The sequence below is a fragment of the Rhipicephalus sanguineus genome, chromosome 7, assembly GCF_013339695.2.
Source record: "Rhipicephalus sanguineus isolate Rsan-2018 chromosome 7, BIME_Rsan_1.4, whole genome shotgun sequence".
NCBI classification, from domain to species: Eukaryota; Metazoa; Arthropoda; class Arachnida; order Ixodida; family Ixodidae; genus Rhipicephalus; species Rhipicephalus sanguineus.
Window position 1 is genome coordinate 160032527 of NC_051182.1, and position 17055 is coordinate 160049581.

At 43.7% G+C, this 17055-nt stretch overlaps 1 protein-coding gene and 3 non-coding genes across 4 annotated transcripts in view; all 4 read right to left on the minus strand.

The window, feature by feature from the left end:
• The window catches only part of LOC119400410 (H(+)/Cl(-) exchange transporter 7-like), a gene marked incomplete at its 3' end in the record, with an annotated part of 53872 nt that extends 50273 nt beyond the window's left edge, over window positions 1-3599 (minus strand). Inside the window, 4 exon segments of the mRNA XM_037667433.2 lie at window positions 273-405; window positions 1525-1590; window positions 2632-2715; window positions 3433-3599. Of these exon segments, the coding sequence (XP_037523361.1) occupies window positions 273-405; window positions 1525-1590; window positions 2632-2715; window positions 3433-3534 (385 nt within the window).
• Window positions 3600-14889: 11290 nt separating this feature from the next.
• On the minus strand, window positions 14890-14961 carry Trnaq-uug (transfer RNA glutamine (anticodon UUG)). Its single transcript has one exon. It is a non-coding gene; the product is annotated as a tRNA-Gln (tRNA).
• A 321-nt stretch (window positions 14962-15282) lies between these two features.
• On the minus strand, window positions 15283-15354 carry Trnaq-uug (transfer RNA glutamine (anticodon UUG)). Its single transcript has one exon. It is a non-coding gene; the product is annotated as a tRNA-Gln (tRNA).
• A 6-nt stretch (window positions 15355-15360) lies between these two features.
• On the minus strand, window positions 15361-15432 carry Trnae-uuc (transfer RNA glutamic acid (anticodon UUC)). The gene has a single exon. It is a non-coding gene; the product is annotated as a tRNA-Glu (tRNA).
• Window positions 15433-17055: the final 1623 nt, after the last annotated feature.

Genomic DNA, 17055 nt, shown 5'->3' on the forward strand with positions numbered 1-17055 from the left:
ATGCCAAGAGATGGGAAACACAGGCAAGGCAAGTAAAGGGTTCAATAGGGGTGATGAAAATAAGAAATGTGCAGGCGTGAAATTGAATCAGCTCACACAAGACAGGGCAACTGGAGATTGTTGCGAGAGGCCTTTGTTCCACATTGAACATAAGATAGGCTGACAATAAGTAGTTTGCTGCCCTCTATCTTTAGAACGAGCAACATAACACCAAATACAAGCTCTGGAAGTGGAAATACGGGAGCGTTTACAGTCACTGATGAAAAGGATACAGTTCTTAAGTAATGTGAACTTGAGTTCCGATATGACTTCGATGCAAATGTCGATGGCACAGGCTGTCAAGGCTGTGAGGATGCCGATGATGAAGGTGACGAGCCATCGCTTCCAGTTGGTGTTTCGTATTGCCTGCAACAAAAGGTGCGAACAACTGAAGTTCTATCCCGAGACAGTAATGAGAGCTCAGCTGTGATACTTTTCACAAAATATAAGTAGTTTAGGGTCACCTCTAAAGACGCACCTAGAAGCAACGTATGTGCGGACACCTTTTAATACCAAGCACACTTCTTTAAGTTTCATACAATGTACTGGGAAGCCTATTCAAGAGATGTTAAAAAGACATTAAAGACAAAAATAATTTCTTGCGTGTTAATTACCATTTCGCAATACCGAAAGCACCACTATCACCAAGAGAAGACGCTTGGTAAGCGAGAAAACAGGCAAAAATTAAGTGCAGGTGGCAACGCCACCTTAATGTTCTCGCACCAGATCGTCGCGACGTCACAGATTTTAATGTAATTGTTTATCAGTAAAAATTATTTCCATTGTCTCCTAAGAAGCACGAAGTCTTAATGTAGCAACTTTCAGGAAATTTTACTGAACCAATCTTGCCAAAATATTTGAAAAGACTGAAATTTGTGGAGTCACGCTGAAGTTCACGGGCTGAAAATTTGATGTGAAATTCAAACGTGAAATTTTGGCCTTGATTTCCTCTTCCAATAATTAATCTATGACGGTGAAATTAATGAAAATAGAGTTCTGCAATAATAATTTATCTCTCTAGGCTGATTTCATGTTTCACTTTAGTGTCTGTTGAAAGGGAGATTACGGTCCTTAAGATTTCTGCATCATAGAGGTCACATCATAAATGTGCGTGCCTCTTGAAAACAAAGGTTGCTTGAGAAAATAAGTGACCATGTGCAATCCACATGTTTTTCCACAAATTCTCATCACTTCAAGCCTCTATATTCCCCTGAACTTCTGTCTTGTTGCGGATGTTTCTACAGGCAATGACAAGGTAACAGGAAACACAGTGTGGAACCATTGGAACAATGCTAACATTGTCAAAATTATCATAAAACAACTTTACCTTTTGACACCATTCCTATGTGGTGCTCTCACCTTGTGGCTTTGTAGCGAGCTAACGAAGCAATTATATTTAGAACCATACTTTGCTGCGGCAAACTGCACTTAAGTTATAAATAATCACAATCAAACTTTAACAAGACATGGAAGTACAATACTTACTGTAAATGTTGTCAGCCGTTGCTCTTCAACATAAAGGCTGTTTTCACATGTGTCATAGTCGAGGCTCTGAAAGAATAGGCGAGTAGCAGTGGCAAAGATTAGCAATAAAAAATACAGACAGCATAATATCCTCAGCCACAAAAAATAAATTCTCCAGTTTTATGTACCAAATCAATTATATCATTATGAGGTGTGGTGTAGCGGGAGACTCCAGATTAATTTGGAGCAACATGGGATCCTTCATGTGCACCAGAGTCTAAGTACATGGATGTCTTTAGCACTGAAGCTCCACTGAAATGTCACCACCTTGGCCAGCAATCAAGACTACGTCCTCAAGCTTAGCAGCAGAACAGCTTAGTTGCTAAGCTAATATGTGTGCTTGGGCAGGAGAGTGTATAATGAATGTGGCATTCTGCTGATAATAACCCACTGATTAAAAAAACAGCATATTAATGTTCTGGGGTCTTACAAGCCAAATTCAGAGTTTGATTAGGAGGTACGCCATAGTCAGAGACTCTTGATTAATTTTTACAACCTATTTCTTTATAGGGGGTATGCACTTGACGACATCCGCGAGGAGCACTAGTGGCGGGGTCGCCATTCTGACGGTCCGCACACTCGCTGCACGCGCAGTGTCAAAGATCCGTATGGAAAAAACGACTAGAGACCTCCGGAACACCTCCTGCGTGTACGAACGGACCTCCAAGATGGCGCGGCAATGGTGTTGCCGCCTTGCGGATCAAGGCTCAGTGCATACCCCTTGTAATGTGCATTCTGTGTGTGACACAAGACCATATGAAATGCCCTGTACGAAGATACTGTTTGTATTTTAGTTCCACAAAACTTAGTTTTCCTTTTTCTTGCTAGCTCTGTTCCACACAAACCCTGCATCTTGTATCAAACAAGGCTCACTTCAATTCGACTTAGCACCGAGAATTTCACAAGTAACACCAACAACCAATATTTCATCCAGCTTGTTGGTCTGTCATTGACTCGATCATCGATCGTTACCAATCGATTGATTGTCATCGATCGTTAGGAACGAGTAGTTGAGCATTTCACTTCCGAGATCCGCAGCCAAGTTTGTGAATCAGCTCACCGACGTACCTCGTATTTCTGTGAAAGCAGATCAAGCGAGCCGAGCTCCCGCATGTGCTTGTTCGTTCCGTCACTTCCATGGCTGTTGATCGACTGCAAATGCGAGAAGAAAAATGATATGTGAGCGCAGTAACATGCCGAGATGTATGAAAGCATAAACTAATGTGTGTGTGCCTCACCGACAAGCTACAGCGCTATTTAAACGATGACAGATCAAAACTAATAAGCGCTGTAGCTTGTCTATGACGGATTACCATCAACTCGCCTAAATTTCCCTTCTAGTGTATGTGCCGTCTTCCGAAGCAACGCGTTGGGTAGAGGTACAGTCAAACACGAAACAACGTGCAGTTAAAAAAAAAAACTAAAATGTAAATATGGCCGATCACCGCGCGAGCTTAGTCATCAGGCAACTACCGCCCTGTCCTACGCGAAAACATGTCATTTATGTTTCGCTAGTGTTCAGTGTCAAACAGACTCGGATGACACGGTCAGGCGCTATCGGCGATGTTCAAAGTTCTTCCTTCAGCCGAGTGAGATAACGCTAAAACACGAGTCTCAAATGCGTCCAAGTACTAACATTTCACTAACTCTTACTGCAGAACTAAAGCTTCAGGATCCTTCCTGTGTTGACGCATACACATCCTTGTTGTGCAAACGAGGCCTTTAAATAAAATCAGAATCAGGGTATTTGTGCCTTTTCACATCACGTTGATCCTAAACTTATGAATGACAGCTTCGGAACAACAAATGAGTCGCGCGAAGACGTAGGCGACGCGTCTTTTTGCGAAGTTGACGAAGTGGTAAACTCACGCCCGATGTTGATGGTAGGTGGTCCGCTTCGAAGAGGGGCGTTCGCTCGTCATCGCTGCTGTCTCGATTTGTACGATCCACTTTTCTTCGCAAACCAGGCATCGCTCCGCAGTCGCCCGATCGCCTTCATACAAACCGAGTTGCGAACATCGGAGGGTGGTGTATCGATACACGTGACTGTACACGTGACCACGTGACTTCACACACTGTAAAGTGACAGTTTAGTAATAAACAAATAAGCTGCTAATTCGCAAAACAATTAATAAAAATAATGCTGAAAAAACGAAATAAATATTTTAAGAAACACTGGCTTAATTTAGATATTCTAGCTTTTTTTTTTATTATACGAAGCTACGGTCAGTGCGTGTGACGCTGGAATCAGCCTCTTTTCCAGCACGGCGCTGCCATACTGCGGTCAGGTAAATTTACGTTTCAATTATAAATCGAGTTTAATCATTGCTGCATGCTGTCTTAATTACGGTGTTGTGTGAAAAATTACGAACTTTATTATGCGAAGTTGTCGCTAAATGAAACATTTCGTTGTTTTACAGGCTGCCCGTTGATTAAATCACGATGGTAAGTTGAAGTCTTCTCTCATGATCTTTCGCCGCGGTTGCTGCTAGATGACAAGTCTTCGGTGCTTGTGTAGTCCCGTCTCTGTAAAACGCGTGGCTTCAGTCTTGCCACTTGCTTGAAAAGTTAACGATCGTGTTAGCAACTACTACGTGTTTCTAATAATTGCGAAGATGACAACGCAAAGTGCGGGCATTTCTCGTGCCGCTCAGGTGTTTCGTAGCGCTTCGCGGGATCGAATCCCGGCCGCGGCGGCTGCATTTTCGATGGAGGCGAAAATGTTTGAGGCCCGTGTACTTAGATTTAGGTGCACGTTAAAGAACCCCAGGTGGTCGAAATTTCCGGAGCCCTCCACTACGGCGTCTCTCATAATCATATCGTGGTTTTGGGACGTTAAACCCCAGATATTATTAGGTGTTTCGTAGCGCTCAATGCGTGCGTGTTTTTCTTAACATCGATTGCTTGATCTGTTTCTACAGCCTAAGCAACTGAAGGAGATCAAGGAGTTCCTCCTGACGGCGAGGCGGAAAGATGCCAAGTGTAAGTATTCATTCTGAGGAGTACGCACTAGTTTGCCATGCATGCATTACGCTATCGCTGGACTGAGTACTTTCAGTGTATTTGATGATGTGCTCATAAAAATTGATGGCGCTGTTCTCGACTACTATTCTGTATGTGTGTTACTCCTTAAAAAGAACGATATATTGTGTGTGAATACAAGAGCATTCTTTGAATAGGCACAGAAGCGCAATCATTGTTCACAATCCCGCATATTTAATCGGAAACTGAACACGAAGAGGTGAATATTCCTCTGTTAATGTTTGTTATGATTATTTTACGGTCCACGTAGAATATGCAGTGTTTTAGAGCTTTGCTTAAAGTTCAACGCAATTTAGTTGTCCACATCTAGTCCTTCCAGGAAGCTATCAATCCATGCGTCGTCCTTCGTTGTTCGTGACAATCTGTACTTTACGAGTACGAAACTACGCCTTGCTTTAGTATTTTGTGGTGGCCATTTTCGTAGCCAGTACGAGCAATTTTCGCATGGTTTTCTGACTGTTACTGTCACAAAAACAGTTATGTATTGAAGTCTTAACCAATCTTGCACATAGGTGACCGACGAACGACCGTCCTTCCATTTGTTCAACAACTATCATTTACTACTGTTTAGCCAAATTTCAATTTATCCGGAGCACTGTGATTTCGCTATATGGTCTTCACAGCAGCAATAAAATAAAGCATATCATCTGAAAACTACTTATCGAAAGCAACCTCCCAGAACTATCAAAACAGTTCTGCTCAGTGAAAAACTTGATAGCTTGCGTGTGACGTCATGGAGCCGGCACTCCATGATGGCGGCTTTGATAAGTTGCAGTTAACCTGCTTCAATGTGATAATGACGTGGCAGGAATGCCTCTGCATGTATAATGAAAGAACCTGCATATGATGTTTTGAAAACATTAATGTGACATTGCAAACGTCGTGTCCCTACATGCTAGTGCTCCAACACGGCGATTTCAGTGACGTCAATGCAGGCCTTCAGTAGCACAGGTTATGTGGCCGAAGGGCCTGCGACACATAATGTGTTATGTTCGGCGGCATCACTCAATGGTGCACAAACCACAATCGACATACCTTTATTCAGTAATATTGAAAAGACTAGTCATATTGAATTGTCTTTTCAAGGCTCGTGTGCTAGTCTTTGGTTAATTTCTCTGTTGCTGTACAATCTGCTTTGCTGCGCGCATGTAACTCGTTTGTGAGCGATTGTAATGTTCTATAGCTAGTGCGCTGGAATATAAAGCTGTTGAGTTTTAGAACTATACCAAAAGCCTGGTTTTGCACTCGTATTATCCCATTTAAGGGAAAAACGGGATTTCATTAACCGTATGAAAACGCATCGCTTCTGTGGGACATTGACTAGGAAAAGAAAAAAGTTGCCCTGAAAAATGTGCTACGCAGAACTTTAGTAGCACAGGTGCTTGGATGTTTGATCCCGGCCGCAGTGGTCCCATTTTTTTAGATGAAATTCTAGAAGCCCATGTACTTATGGCGTATTCAGGTGGGCGATTTTGAGCGCTCTGAAAAGTGGTCGCGCGTTCAGTTGGCAAAATCCGAGCGCTCGAACTACCTTCGGGTGGTTCTTTCCGAGCGTCAGCCTCCGACTCGGAGCGCTCCCGACCGCTCTGACTTCGAAGTGAGAGCGTGGTGCGATCTGGCCGGGAGAGGCACGTTTACCGGCAGGTGACAGGGTGACAGCACGAGTGCGCATTTCAGAGGGGGAGAACATCAGACGCGTAATACTTTGTACACGTGTGTTGTATTGTGTTCGTGGCGATTTTGAGCGTTTGTGTGGTGAGTTCACATGTACCAAGCCATAACTGCACCATGTCGAAACGGAGGCGGCTACTGAAGGCGGACGAAACGTAAATGGTGTTACAGCAGCTCGCAATGCCTTCACATCGATGACGCCGAGCAACTTAATAGCGTATGGTAACGCATTACATGCGAGTACAAAGCTTAATCGTGTTGGCAAAAACAAGCGCTCTATGCCGAGCTCGTGAACGGCGTAGGAGACGGCCGGCGTCCGCCATGCTAGGCCTACCTCTCGGAATCGTGAGTGACGGCGAGCTAATGCGATGTGCTTGTCGTTCGCGAAGGCGTAGTTGTAGTGATTATTTTCTTATATAACGAAGCGTGGCTGTGCAAAGTTGTTTGTTTTGTGCTTTATTACGAAGATACGAAGTCCTCCAAGTGTGCATGCCGAGGCGCCCTATGTGGGCGGAGCCGCTGATTGCTCGTTCGCCCCGTGTGTGCTGAATCGCCGTACGCCGCGCGCCGGATCGGAGGCAAAAACGTACCATCTGTCTCGTCCTTAAACCAGCAGCTCGGACGATGACGCCAGCTCGGATAGTTGACCGCATTTGTCGATGTTTACCCGGCGGCTTCCCGCGCTGGTTGCACGGTGGCGCTACAGGCGCGCTGCTCCGAGATCGTCGATCCATTCGGTTGGTACGCTACCTCTCGCGCTCCGATTGGGGCTGCCTCCGCATCTGCCGACTCCGAGCCAGAGGATCGGAGCGACCAACCGAATACACCATTAGATTTGGCCCACGTTAAAGGCCCTTAGACCACTCAGTTCATTTACGAGGGAGCGGTTTCTTTCTCGCCTTCGCTACCCTTTCTACGAGTGCTATCTCCTCCTCAGCACTAAGCATTGAACATATCATGGTTTTGCACTTTTCGGCTACAAGCCATTATTGCCGCTTGCACACTCGAAAACACACAACATGAAGTGAATTTAGTTGATTGCACATGAGGCATGCGAGACAAGGCAGAACAGGTGTGCGACTGCGTGGCAAAGCAGGGTAGGAGACCATTCTCAACTGATATCCCTCATATATGGACCAATTGAGAGCTTATTTCCTCATGACATCATGTGAACAGACTGCCGGCGTCACGAGTTGTGCCGGAAAGACTGGAAACGCAAGGAGGGAATGCACTCATTCTTTGTATTTTCAGACGTTGTGTAGGGGCGCTCTGAAAGAACCCCAACTGGTCGAAATTTCCGGAGCCCTCATAATCATGTTGCGCTTTTGGTTCGTAAAACCCCGGTAGTTGTTACTACAAGTGCTTCGATGGTCAGTGTTGGTTCGGTGGCTCATGTTAATGCAAACATTTTTTTTTTTTTAAATGCGGTTTAATCATTCTTTTCATATTGCTTGTGATGAACAGGAATCGCCTTGTACAACTTTCAAGAAACTTTTGTGACGTCCACTTTGTTCTGTGTAGCGGTGAAGATAAAGAAGAACCCTAACAACGTGACCAAGTTCAAGGTGCGTTGCAGCAAGTACCTCTACACAATCGTCGTCACCGAGAAGGAGAAGGCCGAGAAGCTCAAGCAGTCCCTGCCCCCAGGTTTGTGTTCACTCATTGCCACTCGGCATGTGTGTGTTTGCATTACTATATGGCAGATATTGTAATGTTACATATCCATCGCTTTTAACAGCTTGTTTCTTGTTGATAATGTGCAACACTGTACAGAGATGAAATTTACCCTAGTAGTTACGGTTGCATCACCTTGACGATTACCATCTGTATATACACTGGAAACTGCTTGCCACTGTCATGTTTTCAACAATACCTAGGGGTGCTCTTTAGCTGTTTTTATCCTCTCTTTCACAGTGTGCTTGTACTCGCAATCTGAAAGAAAAAAATCCAACCAAAATGCTCTTAAAAATAATCTACCACTTGAAGTGTGCAAACTGCACATACTCTTGACAGCAGCGACATGCTTATGTCCATGGTGCTGTCACCACTGGTCTCCAGTGGCTGTTGTACTGCTCTTGTTATACTATATGAACAAAAATTACAATTTTTGCTTTTAGGTGTATTTAATATTTTATTTTTGGTGACAAAAACGAAAATAAAAAATCATAGTGCTTACGCGACTTTTGTGAGAAATGCCTAAACTACTCAACGCCCTTTCCATGCTGCCCTGTAGCAGCACCACAACTGCTTTGAGTTGATCGAGTCGTGGTGTTTCGAAGGCCGTTGACTGGAAGTTCTTCCAAGTGTGCCCGTGTGACACAGGTATTGGACACCAGTGCAACAGTCCTCCCCCGATGGTTAAATGTCGCTTTCTTAGCTCGGCCGCACCAAACCAGCACATCTCCTTGACAGTTGCTCTTGCATACGAGTCTACCAGTATCCAAATAGATTGCGTAGCAAGGCTGAATTCATTGCCTCGATTTAAGTTTCTGCTGTCGTCAGAAAAAATTCTTTCCTTTCCTGAAGCCATTGAGTGTCGAGTTGATAACTGGAACACACAGCTGGTCCCAGCGTGGTGGTAGGTCATGTTGTCTCACTTGTAACCAGCACCTCGCTATGTAATGGAGTATGAAGAGCTGTACAGTGGGGACGGAAAGAAACACGAGCATGCGGCATCTACATTCTCCGCTGTTTCGCATTTATTTTCAAGCGGCTGTAGCCTGGTTGGTGATAAAAAGTCACTAGAGTCGTCCATGATACAGTCGAGAACTATTCTAGATCCTTTTATTGCCATTAAGGTCAGAGCATGATGAAAACAGTACGCCATGCTGTTCACGTTTCTTTCCATACCCCCTGTACATATAACAACTGTACATTTAGCAAATAAATGCATGCAAATAAAATAACTGTGCACATGTTACCAACTTGAGGTGCTGCTTTTGTTACGTAGTATCAGTGTCATCTGATCTTCGATTATCTGCATTATTTTAGTTGTACACTCTTGCAATTCTTTAATAATATTGCACAAACGTCAACCTCGGTATACGGTAGCTTCTAATACCGGCGAGAAGCAGCGAGATGTGCCATACAGTGATCAGCGTCAGACCGGCTTTCTGAACACATGATCGCACAGATAAGGCTGACAGTGCTTAGCACCTCTAATCAGACAGCGCACGCACACAAATTTGTTCTCTGTGGTTGCATATCACGTAGGAAATCCCCTTACTTCCCGCCTATATTAGGTGCTACCTTGACCAGGGATCAGCGCTCACGCAATATTATTTCAAAATTGCCCAGCAAAAGCCCTGCACCAGCTTTTGTGATTATGACTGTAGTTGGCTGCAAGTTCAGGTTTGAATGTAGAAAATTTTTGACAGAAATCTGTCTGACTTGGTGAAAGAATTCTAGATGTCAAAATGTCCATAGTTTTTGGATGGACACAGTGTTTTGAGATCTGTTTGTTGCCTTCTTCGGGGGTTGGCTGTATCAGTTATGGAAGCAACAACTTCTCCTTGTACCTTGGCTCCTTCTTTCTGCCATGTTGTGAAGGCTGTGCATGTACACCGTTGGCAACATTTCCTGTGAGCTTTTAATGGCTATGTGCACAGTGTGGAAGAGACACAAAGACAAGCGACCGACGAAGACTAGCACTGCTTCCAACATTTATTAACATAATACATGAAAAAATGAAAAGATAGCGCGCATGATCACGGCTCACTTGCCTGTGCATGAAGACAGGAAGTGAACAGGAACCAAGATAACACCAAAAGAATAAAAAAAGAGCAGAAAACTTATGTCTAGGTTATCTCTTTCTTTGACAGTTAAAGCAATAGAACGTTTATTGAGGCAATTGCATCAATAAACCTTCTATTGCTGCAGCTTCAGTGATGGTGCGAGTGTTATCCTGGTAATGCCTAGCGAGAATCTGTGTTGTTGAATGCTGGAGTGCATCCACATTGGCAACAATGAATTGTGAAAAAGCCCTCAGTTCCTTTCTGTACTTTCTGGTTGTGCTCGTGTGAATGAGGACAGCGCGAGTCCTCGTCGGTCCCTTGTCCTTGTGTCTCTTCCGCGCGTGTACATAGCCGTGGAATACTAACTTGCTCGGTCACAGCTTTCAATGTTGTTGGCTGTAGTTTTATTCTGTTCTGAGTTCAGGTTTTGTCACTCGCATTGGCACCTCATGACGTTAAAATTTGTGGCAGCAGACACCTTAGCAGAGTAGGCTAGCATGTTGTTCAAAGCACAATTTAGTCGTAGGTAAAGTCGTGTAAACCATGCATGTGTATTTTTTCTTGCATGCCTAACGCAACCTCTCTTATTCCTTTTCAGGTCTCCAGGTGAAAGAGCTCAAGTAAATAAATGGATTGCTAAAAAAACATCTTGAGACTCTTTTATGTGTTATTTTTTCTTTTCTAATTGTGGAATGAATGTGGAAGTGTGTGAGCACTTTTCACGGGTTTCATAGGTTTTGTTTTGTCTGCTCCAAGGGAGAAGGCTTTTTTTTTTTTGTTGTTGCAATAAACTGGGAATTTTAGCGTATGGCCTCTTGTGTGCATTATTTTATATATCAATCTGTCAAAGGCGCCAAACTATCTAGTGGTCACTCTGGCTTCAGTTTTGTCGTTGCATTAGAGTTCAAACAAGCCATGTTTTTCTTACTCTGGGAACACAAGTTTGTGTTTGCAAACAAAGCATCCGAAATTGGCCATCACGTGAAATCGACGCTATGGGGTACTTAGGCAGCTTATTGGCATATGATTTGCCAACAGTAACGATACCAGTTTTGAGATTTTGTCTTTCTGAATATCGAATGGTGCCAAGTTATGTCAGTCAAGCATTGCCATCTAGTCTGTGAACCACATTATTCACATTGCCATTTGGTGAAGCAGATTGTCAACCGTTTTGGAGTATATGTTCATGTATGTTCTGGTACTGGTAACTCCGGCATACGTCTTTCACCAAGTCTGAGCTTCGAGTGTGTTGGTGTGTCGTCGGGATGAGTTTGAAAAATGTTTGAAAACTGATCGGCACACCTACTGTAGTTGCAAGGAAGTGCGATGTCGATATACTCAATAACTGATCTTAATGTATAGTTAAGTGCATTTTTGAACCCAAATTCAGTAAAATGCAGTCAGGCATTATAGCTTGCAATGCACAGTTGCTTTCATTCATCAATCAGTTTATTGTTACATTGTAATTCAAGTCCATCATACAAAATTGTATATACAGAGTACAAGACTGCAACAGAACCCTCTGTGAAGTAACTTCTCAAAATGTACTTTTGGGCTAGTTGGTTCATAATCGTAGTAGAACAGCGCCGGCGAAAACAACTTTCAGTTGTTAGTGCGCCTTGTGTTACGTGTCCTTCTCCTCGTCTGGTCTGTTGTTTTCGCCGGCGCTGTTCTACTACGAATCTGTGAAGGAGGTTTCAGTTTGCTTTTGCATTTGTTAATAAAGGCTTATTCACACCTGCGACTTGCACCGGTCCCGTGACCATTTGCAGCTGGTGACGCAAAAAGAGACAAGGCGACATATGTTCACACCTGTGTGCGACTTCCCGTCGCCACACCAAATTCATGTCTGCTCCCATATGGCTCGCATTGTCATTACCCATTAAAATAAGCTGACGTTCATGCGCATGTGACTGGTTCAGAGGTTTGCGACTGAGCGAAAGCAGTCACTTTGCGACTACCTCGGTTGCGCAACCGGTGCTAGTTGCAGGTGTGAACAAGCTTTAAGTAAGCCAAATTCATTAGCTCACTTGCGTACCTCTGTGGTCTTTCAATTACATTGAAGTGAGCATGTGAAACAGTTAACATTGCACTCATGATCACAACATTGTACTCATGCCTGCATGACCTGCTTTGGTGGTCTAGTGGTTATTGTGCTCAAATGCTGACCCAAAGGTCGCGGGATCGAACCCCGGACGCGGTGACTGCATTTTCGATTGGCTTAAGGCCCACCCATGTACTTATTTTTAGTTGCACGTTAAAGAAACCCAGGTGGCGGAAATTTCCGGAGCCCTCCACGTGGCGTCCCTCATAACCATATCATGGTTTTGGGACGTTAAACCCCATCAATTATATTATTATTACAAAGCCTGCATCGATGGAACTCTTCTTTTAGGTTTCTGTCTTGCGGTGCTTGCATACAGCAAGTCTGCTCGTGCAGACTAGGGCAAAGATCTTCTACCCTGGCAAGTGCGACACGCTCAGTCACATGCAGCAAAAATGTCAGTTTGTCACTGAAGGGGTACAAGATCTTAGCCCGGTTGGATTCAGTATGTACATTGCAGATCAAAAGAGTTGACCTGTAGTGCAGAATTATGTAGATCAACTGAACATTACCAATGGAACTTCATTATTACTTTGCAAACACAATGGAGAGCCGTGGTTTTTTGCCACAGTCCATTGTATTTCCTCTCACACATAATGGCTGTTTGTGTCAGCAATTCTAAAATCAAGTGCTTGGTCTCTTGCTTGATGCTGATTGGGTGAATGTAAGCCACGAGCAAATCTGGCATACACAAAATGCAGAAAAAGCTTGAAATAATTGCCAGAGAAGCATTGCTGGATCACTAACTACCACAGTATTTATGCATGCTGGTACTGTCTAGTGATTAATTTGACCCATGCAGGGCCACAGAAGTAGATTACTTTAGCAAACAGAGGCAATTGAATTCAGCTCTTGGGAGCGTGGAATATTGTTAAGAATATCATGACCTTGTTGGGCAGGCATTGCGTAGTAATTGCCATGCGATGTACAAAGCAGGCAGCTGTATAGACCTTTTCACAGGAGAGAAAAAACGCCGCCATGCTGGAGTACAAAGGCTGAAGTCACAGCTTTGGCAGTGCATTTTTGGGGGGTCACGCCTATTTAGCGCAGCCCAGAGAGGATTATGGCGGCGCCCAGGGAGCCATCTGTGAAAAAGTCTATACAAGGCCTAACACGATTTGAAGCAAGCTATGATGGATGGCTTCAAAGGCAGAAGGTGTGTTGGTCACGATAAAAGCAATTCTTATCTAAACGGGCACCAAATACCTCATGTTTTCGAGGTTTCAGTAACTGGTGCATCAACGAGGTGATAATGGGGCATAAACATCGCTGAGCAGTATTATATAACGTTTGCCTTGCGTAACAATGTGTGGTTTGTGGCTGGGACTTCTCCAGTGTGTTGAAATTAATCAAGAACTAGAAGTCAAATTAATGAGAGCCACCTGTACATGTAGTGCCTTGCTCACCAATTAGCTGTAGAGACTAATATTTAATTTTCTTTGCCATTTGTGCTGCTAGGTAAGGTGGGTTCATGTCTACTATGCAATGCAGGGATGTACTGATCCTGAATACATGAACAAATAAAAAACTAACTTTGTAAAGCTGGAGAGCGGAACTGGACCTGAAGCAAAAAATAAAAGTTTTATGCAATCCACAACTGGAACATTATTTCTGGCAGCATATGGTTAAGGACCCATTTCTGAAAAAAGGTACAGTACTCACGAATTCAAACGCGACACCAAATTTTTTAGTATAACGACTGGTGTGCACAATTGCTTGAGATAACTGCGTTATGTCGCAACAAATCTGGTCTCTGAAGATAATGTTGGCTCTGATCTACGCATTTCAATCGAAATTACGCCAATATGACCTGAACTGAAGATGGTAGAAGCAAAATATGTGCATTACTTAGCCCTAAATTGTCTTGTTTCAATCCATCGGTACTGTACCTCACTGCAGCTGCTTGTGAGAGCAGTACCAGCCGTTGTTGGCCATGGTTTTGAATAAGCCTGCTAGCAAAAACTCTCTTGAGCAAAAAAGCTTTGTGAACTTGACCCTAGGTTTTTCACGTCCCAGATGCCTTTCATTCATGCATTACCTGGACTAGTGATTTGACAGCCGTCCTACTATACTTTCGGCATCTAGCACAGGACGCAATACAAGGAATAGCATGAACTACAACATCGACAGGTGCCGTCTTCGTCTCGTTTCATGCCGACCAGGGCTGGATGTTGAAATGGAGTATGAACATGCCCAAACTTAGGTTATCTCAACGACTATCTCTTCTGTACATCTGCACATCCTCCAGATCACAGATGCTAAACAGACAGCTAAACATTAAACATTGTGAACACAAGACAAAGAACCACAAAATAGAGCGCTGACTCAAACCATATGCTTTATTTGCCAAAGAAGTGTGAAGAAGGTGACACATTCATAGTTATAAGCAGGACAGAGAGTTAATTTTACGTAGTAATAAAGAATCGCTGTGAAATTACGCGCTCGTTTGCAAAGCATGAATGAAAGAAGGTAATTTTGAGGGCTCATTTCTTTGTTTGACACAACCTTAATGACTTGATGGTTTTGTTAAACACTGCTGGTTTTTATCAATGTTTGCAAAGCAATCACTTGTGGTCCCACTGGTACGCAAATTGAAGCAGCTGCAACAGAAATCAACATATTTCTCACATATTTACAGGTGCAGCAGCACTGAACCTAAGCAACATTGTAGCCATAAGGAAAGAATAGCAGGTAGGCAAATCTGGCTCACTGCATGGAACTGCACACAAAGTCAAGAAGAAAAAAAAAGACAGCCTGAAAAAAAAAAAAAAAGCAAGGTCTCACCGAGATTTGAACTCGGATCGCTGGATTCAAAGTCCAGAGTGCTAACCATTACACCATGAGACCACGATATTACAGCGGGCGTACGTAGCTCCATCGATAGTGCCTTCGGCTTTGAGCCAGTTACGAGTGAATTGTATGCCGATTGGGCCTCACTGCGATAGAAACTAAGCTTTTAAATCTTAAACCATGCGCCGGACCTATTAGAGACGACGTATACATCAAAAAAAAGAAAAAAAAAAAGAAAGAAAGAAAGGACACCTCGCGTTTATGTTGAGCTGCGCAAAAGTACGTTCATAAAAGCAAAGCGCGTCGTATGTTTAATTGGCAAGGACGCAAAAATTAACGAGAACGTAAATGCGCCAGCCTAATTTAAAAAGCAAAAAGAGGTCTCACCGAGATTTGAACTCGGATCGCTGGATTCAAAGTCCAGAGTGCTAACCATTACACCATGAGACCAAATCATTCCGACGCCGGGAATCGAACCCGGGCCTTCTGGGTGAAAGCCAGATATCCTAGCCACTAGACCACGCCGGAGATGTCTTCGATCTCACTATTGCAGCTATATGAATGTACCAAACATCATAAGTGGTTCTCTTGTGTTTTTGCATGTTGTGCGAGTTTGGCTGGAATACAGTGTGTAAATCAATAACGCTTGCAGTCAATCAGGTCGGTAATGCGGTGAAAACTTACGACAACGGTCCGTGATCACGGGAGCCATGACTTTGACGCCGCATCTGCGTACGCCTGCACGACGGGCAAAATCTTGCGTTGAAGTTGTGCTGTCCGCTTTGTGTGCGCCTTAAAAAAATGAAATAAAAACTGTTCTAGCAGCGCGAGCTTCGAACACAAATTGCCGTTAGTGCAGCGCGTGCGTGTGTGTATCTTATTTTTCTTCTTCGCTGCTGTAAGGGTTAAATAAGTTAAACAACTGGCTAACACCTTTAGTGACAAACACGTTATAAACGATACCAGAAAAAGAAAAATAAGTAATACGCGCTAGTACTTTGGTTTCTTGACGCGTAGTATAATGGTAAAAAAAGAAGCACAATTTTCAAGCCTTCGAGATTGCCAGCGAACGAAACTCTTGGAGGCTTTGCTTTATGTATTGTTCACCGACGACGACGACGCCGCAATCTTTTACGCTATGAACTAAAATAAAATTACTGAATAACACTAATACTTCGTTTTCTTGACACTTAATATAACTTTCAAACAAAGTAAGCGTAACACGTGCTCATTTTATAACCTTTGCCTTGCGATTGTCAGCGCACAAGTCTTGAAGGCCATGCTTTTTCTGCGTCATGTCATTGCTCACCGACGACAGCGCTGCAATCTTTAACGCGTGATCATTGAATCTTCGTGAATCTTCGTGATCATTGAATACCATCAATCCCAACAAAATGTGGATTGATGGTATTCAATGATCACGAAGACCATGCGGTCTTTATACAGGGCCAAAAAATACCGATGGTAAGCGAGTACAAGTACCTCGGAGTATGGGTAAATGAGGGGGATAGATATATGGAGGTACAAGAGAAAGCATCGGTAGCAAAGGGAAAGAGGAATGCTGCAATTATGAAGCACAGAGCTTTATGGGGGTACAATAGGTACGAGGTGCTTCGAGGGCTGTGGAAGGGTGTGATGGTCCCGGGGCTTACATTTGGGAACTCAGTGGTGTGCATGAAGTCAGAGGTACAATCAGGAATGGATGTAAATCAAAGGACGGTGGGCCGCCTCGCGTTGGGCGCTCACGGGAAGACGACAAATGAGGCTGTAAAGGGTGATATGGGATGGACAGGCTTTGAAGTGAGGGAAGCTCAGAGCAAAATGAGATTCGAAGAGAGGCTGAGGAAAATGAAGAAGAGTAGATGGGCAGAGAAGGTTTTCAGGTATTTGTATAGAAAAAGCGTTGACACGCAGTGGAGAAAAAGAACCAGGAGGCTCACCAGTAAATATACGGCTAGCAGTGCGGGCGATATGGCAACAAGGAGCATTAAGCGGAAGGTCAGAGAGGCGGAGAGGACTTATTGGATGGCAGCGATGGAAAAGAAGCCGGCTCTGAGTAACTACCGAAAGGGAAAAAACGAAATAAGGAGGGAAAGGTTTTATGATAATTCAAGGGGAAGCGCTTTACTGTTTGAAGCAAGGTCGGGCTGC